This window comes from Chrysochloris asiatica, unplaced genomic scaffold (genome assembly GCF_000296735.1).
Source record: "Chrysochloris asiatica unplaced genomic scaffold, ChrAsi1.0 scaffold00535, whole genome shotgun sequence".
In the NCBI taxonomy this organism is placed as follows: domain Eukaryota; kingdom Metazoa; phylum Chordata; class Mammalia; order Afrosoricida; family Chrysochloridae; genus Chrysochloris; species Chrysochloris asiatica.
The window spans coordinates 414,073-425,597 of record NW_006409053.1 but is presented as its reverse complement, the minus strand read 5'-3'; the positions used below and the strand labels follow the sequence as shown (position 1 = coordinate 425,597).

Below are 11,525 nucleotides of genomic sequence, written 5' to 3'. Positions count from 1 at the left end.
TTCCGTGGGAGAAAGATGAGGCGTACTATTCCCATAAATATTCACAGCCTCAGAAACCCTGTACAAGGTCGCTATGAGTCAGAATCGACTCCAGGGTACACAGCCACATATATACATATTTATATACTTTTGCGTTTGTAATTTTTTGTCCTTCTAATTAAACTAACATCTTCTTTAGAATACATGTGCTTTCAAACTAACATGATGTCTTTAAGAAAATACCCCTCCTTTTTATTGTAGTTTTATTTTCTTTCTCAAATGCCATCTCACTATTTCGGTTGATGTCTCTGCTTGCTACCCATTCTAATTTGTTTTTCCAGAAACTCTGATGAAAGTTGGACTTATTTATGATTCCCCATGGAATCTAGGTCCCCATCCCAACCAGATCTTGGCAAAGAGCAAGAATGCCCTAGACAGAGCAGTTCCATCTTAAGTGCCCACTATTATTCAATGGAGACTATTTAGAGCAAAAGCTATGTATTTGAGGTCTTTCCATGCAAACACTTTCTTAACACTTCTCACTCAATTCCACTAACTGGATCTTTAAATATACCAAGAGTAGGTTTTTCTCACCATTACTTGTCCATGCTTTATGTATTGGTATCTGCCTTAAGAAAAACAAACACTCTTAACAAAATCCTGGCTGGAGAAATAATTATATATAGCATAGGTCATAGATCCAGGTATATCTCTATAGTATTAAATATAAGCCTGTCACATGTGGATTGCTGTATACCAAAGATAATATATATATACAGAGAGTACACTTTCAGTTTCATTCATTTTTTCTAATTAATATAAAATGTTATTAGACATAACAGATATCTGTACTGACTATAATATCATATTCTAATTTGAAACCAAATTTAATTTGATTCCTCTACTTTTTCTCTGTTTCTAAGAACAACTCACCATATTAATGAATGTTTCTTCTATATTTGACAGCCCATAGAAATATGCTTCATATATTTCTTACATTTTTATTATAAATTATCATTTCTTAGAATAGTCATCAATTTACAATGAAACAGATTAGAAAACCCAGACATAAATCAACTTTTTACAGTTAATTGATTTTCAACAAAATTGTTGTTGTTGTTAGTGACAATTCGATGGAGAAAGGATAAGGTACAATAATTTATCCTCAAACAATTGAATTCCTCTATAAAAATGAATTTGCATTCATCCCTCATACTACTATTGCTATTATTTTTGTTACTTTCCATCAAGTCAGTACCAACTCATAGCTACTCTATGTAAAAGAGATTGAAACCCTATCCTGTCCTGTATCATCTTCACAATAATTATGTTGGGATCATTGTTGCTGATACCTTGTCAGTCTATCATATTGGTGGTGTTCTTCTTTGTCAATGACCCCCTATTTTCCAAACATAATGTCCTCTCTAGGCACTAGTCCTGCCTGACAACACATCCAAAACATGGCAGATGGAATCTTTCCATTCTTGCCTCAAGTTAGAATTCTGGATGTACTTCCTCTAAGACAGATATGTTTGCTATTCTAGCGGATCAAGGTGCTTTCGATATTTTTCTCCAACACTATAATCCAAATGCATCCTTTCTTTCACAGACTTCCCTATTCCTTACCCAACTTTCACATGCATATGAGGGAATTGAAAATACCATGGCTTTAGTCAGGCTTACCTTACCCCTCAAAGTAACTCCTTTACTCATTGACCTGGAGATAGAAACCAAAAGAGAAGAACACACTCAGTATTTTTCAAACTGAAAGAACTGGAAGAAAAAATTCAATCCTTGACTTGCAATACTGAAGAATTCTAATGGTAAAATATTGATGCAGAAAGCATCAAAAGAAGATGGAAAGAATACACAGTGTCACTGTACCCAAAAGAAATGTTCAGTGTCCAAACATTGCAAGAGGTATTATATGACCATGAGCCAATGGTACTAAAGGAAGAAGATCAAGATGCTGTGAAGGCATTGGCTAAGATCAAGGCACCTAAAACTTGTTGAATACAATTGAAATCTTTCAACAAACTCGTGCAGCATTGGAGGCACTCACTCATCTATACCAAGAAATTCAAAAAGACGGTATCTGGCCAACTGATTGGAAAATATCCACTTTTGTTCCTATTCCAATGAGAGGCGACACAACAGATGGTGAAAATCATCATACAATATCATTAATATCACAAGCAACTAAAATCTTGTTAAGGATAATTCAAAAATGGCTGCAATAGTACATTCACTGGGAACTGCTTGAGGTTCAAGCCAAATTCAGAAGAGAACGTGGAATGAGGGGTATCTTTGCAGATGTAATAGAGACCTTGGCTGAAAGCAGAAAATACCAGAAAGATGTTTGCCTATACTTAATTGACACCACAAAAGCTTTCAATTGTTTGGATCATTAAAATCTATGGACAAAATTTCAGAAAATGAGTATCCCATAACACTTAATTGTGCTCATGAGGAATCTGTAAATAGACTAATAGGCAGTCCTTCAAACAGGACATGGGAACACTGAATGGTTTAAAATTAGGAAAGGTATGAACCAGGGTTGTATTATTACAACATACTTAACCAATCTGCATGCTGAGCAAATAATCTAACAAACTGGATTATATAAATAAGAATTTGGCATCATTAGCAATTTATGATTTACAGATGATATAACCTTGCTTGCTGAATGCAAAGAGGACCTAAAATACTTACTGATGAAGATCAAAGACCACAACCTTCTGTATGGGTTGTACCTCAACAAAATAAAAATAAATAAATAAAAAACAAAAATCCTCCCCACTGTACCAATAAACAACTTCCATGTACATGGAGACAAGATCGATGTTGTCAAAAACTTCATTTTGCTCAGATCAGTGATCAACATCCATGTAAGTGGCTGTCAAGAAATAAAATGACATATTGCATTAAGCAAATCTGCTGCACAAGACCTTTATAAAGTGTTCAAGAGCAAAGATGTCAGTTTGAGGACTAAGGTGCCCTTGATCCAAGCCATGGTATTTTAAATAGCCTCATATGCATGTGAAAATTAGGTAATAAATAAGAAAGACCATAGAAGAATTGATGCATTTGAGTTACAGTGTTGGAGGAGAATATTAAAAGTACCATGAACTACAAAAAACAAACAAACAAAAAACAAATCTATGTTAGAAGAAGTACAATCAGAATGCTGTTTAGAATCCGAGATTGCCAGAATTTGTCTCTCATACTTCAGACCTATTATCAGGAGAGACCAGTCCCTGGTAAGGACATCATGCTTGGTAAAGTAGAGGGTGAGTGCAAAACAGGAAGACCCCCAACTAGGTGGATAGGCACATTGGAAGCAGCAATGGACTCAAACATAGCAAGAATTGGCTCAGTAATTGGCAGTGTTTCCTTCTGTTGTGCATAAGGTTTTTTTGAGTCAATATCTACTCCACGGCACCTAACAACAACAATGATGCAGATCAAACTCAATAATACTTACTAACAACAGTGAAAGTCGGATGATGAATAAATAAGATATAACCTCAGAAATCCTATGCAGGGTCGCTATGAGTCAGAACCGACTCAGTGGCCTATGACTACCAACCACCAGTTGAATTATGGTGTTGGAGAAATTATAAAAATTACCATAATATTCCTGAAGAACAACCAAATTTGTGATGGAAGAATTACAGTTAGAATGCTTCATAGACAGCTCCATGGCAAAACCTAAACTCTCATATTGTGGCATATACTCAGAAGGGACTAGTCCCTGGAAAAGGACATCATGCTTGGTAAATTGGAGGCTCAGCAAAAAAAGATGAAGACACTTAATGAGATGAAATGACACAGTGGCAGTAGAACTGGGTTCAAATGTAATAACAATTGTGAGGATGGTACAGGATCAGGCAGTGCTTCATTCTGTGTGTGTAGTCTTGTTATGAGTTGCAATCAACTCAATGGCACCTAACAACAACAGCAAGATAAAATTCTTAGATGATCTCTAAGATTTCTGTACCATAGTATGCATAGGGATCCCCACAAGTATTTAATTAAACATTAAGCCACTGTGGCTGTGAAGGATTTTGATAGATGTAATTTTAGTCTCAAATCAGTTGATTTTAAATTAGGGGAATCAACTAGTTTAACCTAACCTAGTCACATGATCCCTTTGAACCAGAGTCCAGAGCTCAAAACAGAGGAATTCAGAGATTCAAGGTGAAGATGATATGAGGGGTCACATGGTATGGATTGTGGAATTCAGAGATTCAAGGTGAAGAAGATATGAGGGGTCACATTTATAGGAATTGATAGTAACCTCTGTTGTTGTTTAGTGCCATTGAGTCAGTTCTGATTTATAGTGACCCTGCATAGGGAACAGAAAGCTTCATCTTTCTCCCATAGAAGGACTGTTTCATACAAACCGTGGGTTTGTAGTCCAATGCTTATCCTCTGGAGTTACCATGCTACCCGTTAGTAACCTCTGGTCATTGTGGTAGTTGTGTGCAATGTAGTTGTTTCTGACTCATAGTGATGACCTTGTGTAGGGTTTTCAAGGCTGAAAATTTTTACAGAAGCACAAAGTCTCATCTTTCTCCTCGGCGCACCTGGTAGACTTAAATTGCTGACCTTGCAGTTTGCAGTTCAACTCGTCACCCACTATGCTGCCAGCACATCTTGACAGTAGCCTCTAGTTGACAATAAGGACTTACAACTTCCAAAAACTAGATTCTGCCAACAACATAAATGAATTTAGAATCAGATATTCTTCCCCAAAGTCTCGAGACATGAACTCAGCACAGTGGACACCTTGATTTCAGCCTTTGAAACTGTTATCAAAGAATCCATGCCTAACTACATGTTGTTTTAAGCTATTGTTGAATTTAGTCATCACCATTGTGGAAACAGAGTTGATAAGCATCTGGGTTGAAAAGGTTCTTTCTTTTCCTCGGGATTTCTAACTTTTGTTTTTGCTTTTGTTTCGTTACTTCTCGCTAAGGCCCTGGTAGCATAATGGGTTACATATTGGGCTGTTAACTTCAAGGTCAACAGTTCGAATCTATCAGCTGCTCCAAAGAAGAAAGATGAGGCTTTCCGCTTCCATGCAAATTTACAGCCTCAGAAACCCTATTTAGGGTTGCTATGAGTTGTCACCAACTTCACATCTCACCATCATCAAAATAAGATCAATGGACTTTATTATATACTGTTTAACATCTGAACTATCCTATGGTTTCATTACTAATGATTTTCAACTGTGCTAACTGGTTTCACAAACAGCACTTGATTGTATAGAGAAATGCTAACACCAGTCCCAAATCCCTTTGCTCTCTGAACATCACCAAAAGTCAATATCCCTTGCACACACTTGAGAGGCTCAAGCCAGAATTCACCTTTGTGTATACAAAAACGGGACCATGGGGTGTTTCTCTTGTCGAATGTCTCAAACTCCCAATGTTTTATTCTTTTTTTCCATAGTGTTCTTTACCTTTAAACAAAAGTCTATGTGAGTAAACAGTGTGAAGTCTGGTGAATCCTTTCAAATAATTAAAATGAAGAAAACAAGATACCTATGTTCACTTTCAGTTTTAGGTTTATTGGTATGGCGTGGCATTTAGAATGAGCTCTGGACTGCTAACAGCAAACACATCAGCTACTCCTAGAAACTGAATGGCATTGAGTCACTGAATTGGAAACAACTTGAGGACACATAACAACAAAATAACTTTTTTGTTATTGGACATTTTTATTACGGAATTACATTTTCTTCATCAGATTTGCATGGCAGACTCTCTAAAAATGAAACATACCTATTTTATTGTCAGGTACCCCATTGATTTAGTAGGATAAGCGCTGGATGGTTAGCCACAAGATTGAAGGTTGAAGTCCAACAGTCACTCTGAAGGAGAAAAATGATACTTTCTGCTCCTGTAAAGGTTTACAACCTTGGAAACCCTATGCAGGAATGCTAAGTTGGTACTGGCTCTACCCCATTTATTGTCACAGAGCCCTGGTAGGACAATAGGTTACACTTTGGATTGCTAACTATAAGGCCAGCAGTTTGAACCCACCAGCTTTTCTGTGGTAGAAAGATGAGGCCCTTTACTTCCGTGAAGATGTACAGTCCTGGGAATGCACAGGGGCAGTTCCATTCTGTCCTGCAGTGTCGCTGTAAATCAGAACGAACTTGATGGCAATGGATTTAGGTACTTTATTGTCATTAGTATGAAGTCCTGGTATAATGCTGTAGTACAAACACTGAGATGCTAATCTCCAGGTATGCCGGCCAAGTCACCAGCCACCTCTATAAACCTCTGTAAACCCTATAAAGAGTCAGAACTGACTCCATGGCATTTATCAATAAGTATGAATTTACTTGGCCTTTAAAGATTTACTAAATGCTTATTTTGTGCATCTGTGTATGTTTTTAACTTTCATGTGTTTAAACATTTGCTAATTTATTTTTATTTTGTTGTTTAGAGAATTTCTGGATATTGTCAGGGGTGCATGAACATTTTTTATAAATATTTTATTGGTATTGGAAAAAGATATATGTCCAGTTCCCAAGTAAAACATTTAAGTGATCTCCTAAAATCATATAATCATTTTAAAAATTGTTACCTTCTTGACTGTCAATTATTGACAAATTATATATAATTCAGTATTGTCATCAATTTTTAATTTTTGTTTTTGTCATTTTGATTTGTTGGATATTATTAAATTTTTCATTAATAAAATATTTGATGACATTTTTCTCTTACCTTTCTTTAAAGATTTTGTCTTTTTCATCATTCTAGCACACTAATAGTAATTTATATTTAACTATGGTCATTTTTGCAATCTCAAGTTTATTGTTCTCTACTTTTATTTTTATATGCCATTTGGTTATTTTTCAAGTAATATCAATAGATGCTAAACACACATATACACACTCTGTTTCTTTCATTTGGTTAACACTTTGGTCTCTCTCCTAGATGCAATGATTATTTTACATATTTAGTCGCAAGAAGTAAGGAAGAAATGAAAATTTTTGTTTTTCTTTGGTTAATTTTCAGAATGAAAATTCATTAATGCTTTTGTGATATACCAGCTATAATTTCATTGCCGTGAACTCAAACTACACAGAAAAAGATGTAAGGAAAAAAATAATAAAATCCTGCCACAATGAGGAAGCCAATAATCCCTTCGAATAGTGCTCAAGTACTAGAGAACATCAAAAAGTTCATGGGAAAATTCCATTATCTTTTCTCGCCATTTTTCAACAGCTTTTTGAAAACCCTCGTTCATCTCGTCCATAGCCACAGATACTCACTTCTCACATGAACAAGTAAATAGTTTAATAGAATTATGGGGTACTATGTGTAAGGAGCTCTGGTAGCGTAGTGGTTACGAATCGGGCTGCAAACCGGAAGGTCAGTAGTTCGAAACTACCAGCTGCTCTGCGGGAGAAAGATGAGGCGATCTGCTCCCGTAAGATTTACAGCCTCGGAAACCCTATTCAGGGTTGCTATGGGTCGAAACCGACTCGAGGGCACTTAACAACAACAACAAACGTGTAAGGAGCTCTGGTAGCGTAGTGGTTACGAGTCCGGCAGCCAACCTCAAGTTCAGCAGTTCGAAACTACCAGCGGTTCCGCGGGAGAAAGAAGAGGCGTTCTGCTCCCGTAAAGATTTACAGCCTCGGAAACCCTTTGCAGGATCGCTATGAGTCGGAACAGACTCCATGGTTCTTAACAACAACAACAACATGTGTGGCACTGTAGGATAAGTATTAGAGGGTTAACTACATGGTCAATGGTTCAAACCCCCCAGTCACTCCTTGGATACCCTCTAAAACAGGAGTGATGTTATAAAATTTATAACATCATTCATGGACCATACAAAATTATCAATTTGAAAATTAACCTGCTACATTTGGCAAGCATTTAATTAATTCATGGCATCTTGTGTGGTGCTGTAGGTTCAGCACTGGACTACATAACACAAAGTCAGCAGTTGAAACCCATCAGCTGCTCCTTGGAAACCCTATACTAGGTTGCTATGTGTACGGAACTTACTCAATGGCACTTACCAACAACAATATGATGGCTGTAATTGCAGATGCCTTGGCAGGGCCAGGCCAAATGACTTAGCAGGCCTTTTAAGTCCCACAGTCAGGACATTCCCTACTCCTGCTCTAAAGGTTGCTATGAGGTGAAACCAATTCCACAGAACTTAACAACAATAAAAATCATTAAGGAGCTCTGGTTTGTGGCTGTAGGATAGGTACTGGACTGCTAACCACAAGGTTGTTGGTTCAAAGCCACTTGGGCTTCTGGAAACACTATACAGTGTCACTATTAGTTGGAACCGACTTAAGGATTCTTACCAACATCATTCTTCGCTAAAGAGGCCATAGTGGTGCTGTGGAGTAGGCATTGAGCTGCTATCCACAAGGTCTATGGTTCAAATCTACTAGCTGCTCTGAAAGAGAAAGTTGAAGTTGTCTGCAATGTTAAAGATTTACAGTCTCAGAAACGACGTATCTGGGTCGCTATGAGTCGGAACAACTTGATAGCAGTGGGTTTGATTTGGGGATTTTTAGCACTGGACCTCACAGTCAGTTTGAACTACAAGGTCAGCAGTTCAAACTTAAAGCTGCTCCTAGGAAACCCTATGAATTGGAACCAACTCAATAGCACTTAATAATAACAAATCTTTCATTGTTGGGATCTCTGATGATCTCTGATGGAGTAGTTGTTAAGCCCTCATCTGCTAACTGAAAGGAAGATAATTCAACCTATCAGCAGCTTTCTGGGAACAAAAACGACTTGATCAGTTTCCAAAATGTTAACAGCCTTGTAAACTTACAGCGCAGTTCTACTCTGTCCTTCCGAGTTTCCAGGAGTCAGAGTCAACTCCGCAATGGGTCTGGTCTCAACAGGTTTAGTTTTCAAAGTTTCACCAAAATGGGATCATGTTTTATAAATATAGTCAATTTCTTTTACATGTCAGAACCTGTTTGGAATTTCTTCACCATGGCTCTTATAATATCTTCTTTCAGGCCTGTTCAGTTTTATGTTGTGGATGTACTTAATATAATCTCCAATTTTCTTTGCTTCCAATTTTTTATTCACTATATATTTTGATTAAATATCCACCAATAAATACATATTTGTAATAGTCATTCCTGTGCAAGTATCATCATTTCTATGGGCTTTCTTTAAATCAGTTGGTAGAGTAAACATGTTAGATTTTTTTTTTCTTTCATAATGAAAAAAGATGCCAAATCAATGTCTGAAAGGTATGTTAAGAATAGTTGAAGAGGAAATGATATATTAGTGGGGGCCTGGTAGAAGAAACAATTCATTTCAGATTATTTAAATAAAAGTATTTTAAAGAAAGGACTATTCATTTGGGTATGTTTGGATTATGGAGGAAATACCTGAACTTTACAAATAGTACAGACCCACAGCTTGAAGATAAATGGGGAGGAAATAATGTTACAAGAGAATGGTGAGAGATGATGATGAAGGTATATCCTGCAGCAGAGGTAGACTTGAAGAGGCAAAGGGAAAAATGCAAAGAAAACCCCAAGTTCTCCCCAGTTTTCACCATCATAGTTATTGCTGGTGTTTCTCATTGGCTGAATCCAACCAGAGGGGCAGAAAAAGGCACCAAATGCATCTGAAGGAATTGGAAATATGAGAAAAATTATTGCAGAACATGATCCTAATTCCTAATTATACAACAAATACAGTTATTTTTCATTGTATTGTGCAGTCAAGATCTTACCTCACTTATTCATTGTTGTTAAGTGCTGTTGTGTCAGTTCTGACACATATAAACCTGTACAGAGTTTCCGAAGAGCAGCTGGTAAGCTTGAACTGCCAAACTTGCAGTTCAAACCGATTTCGTAGTCCAGCACATTAACCCACATCGCCATATCAGGAGTCCCACTTGTTCATAGTCAGAGGAAAAACTGATCTTCAAGATTACATTTTCACAATTCAGATAATTTGTGTTTTTTTAAAACAGAAGCAATGAATTCTATGAAGCAAAGGTACCTTGACATCATGTGAGGTTGTTAGCATACTGTTAATTACAACTGTTTAGAAATGTAGAGACAAAACTAGAAACAGTTTCCTCTTGTAGCTACATGACAAAAAGCCTAAGCAAATTGCTTCTGTCATTTCAAGCCCCTGTCTTATAAGAATTTATATTTTTACATGCATGTGATTACATAATGAACATTTAGGTAGCAATTTCTTGAGCGCCATCATGACATCTTTATTCCTCAGACTATATATTATAGGATTCATCATTGGTGTCAAAATGGTGTAGAAAAGAGCAAGCAGCTTTGCCAATCCTTCAGATTTATTTGACTTGGGCTGAAAATAAGTGATAGCAGCTGTTTCATAGAATAAGATTATAACTGTCAGGTGAGAAGAACAGGTGGAGAAGGCTTTGGCTCTCCCTCTGGCTGATGATAATTTCAAAACACTGGAGATAATTTTGCCATAGGAGGTGATGATCAAAAGAAATGGAACCATGAAAAACACCACAGCCACTATGTAGACCAACATCTCATTCACAAATGTGTCCCCACAGGCAAGCTTGAGTATTGGAGGGATGTCACAGAAGAAATCATTAATTATATTAGACCCACAAAAAGACAAAGAGAAAATCTGGCATGTTTGCCCAATTTCAAATGGAATTCCACTAACCCAGGAGCCAGCCAACAGCTGGATACAGACCTTGTGGTTCATGACGAGAGGATAGTGCAGTGGGTTACAAATGGCTACGTAGCGGTCATAGGCCATCACTGTCAGGAGCAAACACTCTGTGCCTCCAAAGATAAGAACGAAACACATTTGCGTAGCACAGGCCACAAAAGAAATATTCCCTTTCTTGGTCCAAATGTCCCTGAGCATTCTTGGGATAGTAGTTGTTACGTAACAGATTTCCAAGAAGGAAAAATTACCAAGGAAAAAATACATGGGGTTCTGGAGTGTTGGGTCAGTTCTTGTTAAAAGTATTATGATGCTATTGCCTAACAAAATAATCAGATATATGACTAAAAATATCCCAAAGAGAATCCACTGAAGATTGGGTGTATCAGAAAACCCCACGAGAGCAAATTCCCTCATTGTAGCATTATTTGATTCTTCTGCTTTTAATTTGCTTTCCATCTGTAGATATGTTAAATTCAACATGGTTAATTCATTCACAATTTTGGAAAGCATTTCTACTTTTACTAATTGGGTAGGTGAATAGATGAACCTACTTATCTCTTAAATTAATTCCACCTTGCTCCTTTTCTAGGGACTGTGATTTGAAACTTCTGCAATGGACTGATATGCTATTAAAAGCAATTTATTAAATACATTTGTGGTATACTTTATCAAACTTAGATTGTAATGATTCTGGAGATATTGATACATTTTCACTGTTAAAATGACCTTATTATTCAGGAAGTGCTATGCTTATTTTACCCCAATAAAGACGGTCATTTTCTATTGTTAAAACTCAGTTTAGGAACTTTCTTCTGTATGGTGGTGGTGGTGGTGTACCCTGGAGTCGGC

The 11,525-nt window shown here is 36.9% G+C and overlaps 1 protein-coding gene and 1 pseudogene across 1 annotated transcript; both read right to left on the bottom strand.

The window, feature by feature from the left end:
• Nucleotides 1–8,357, bottom strand: part of LOC102831096 — a 10,578-nt pseudogene extending 2,221 nt beyond the window's left edge.
• A 1,800-nt stretch (nt 8,358–10,157) lies between these two features.
• On the bottom strand, nt 10,158–11,156 carry LOC102830711 (olfactory receptor 10AG1-like). Its single transcript, XM_006877610.1, has one exon. The coding sequence runs from the start codon at nt 11,154–11,156 to the stop codon at nt 10,158–10,160; it is 999 nt and encodes a 332-aa protein (XP_006877672.1).
• Between the last annotated feature and the right edge of the window lie 369 nt (nt 11,157–11,525).

Coding starts and splice junctions, on each gene's coding strand:
- LOC102830711 (XM_006877610.1), bottom strand. CDS start 11,156: ATGTTGAATTTAACATATCTACAGATGGAAAGCAAATTAAAAGCAGAA.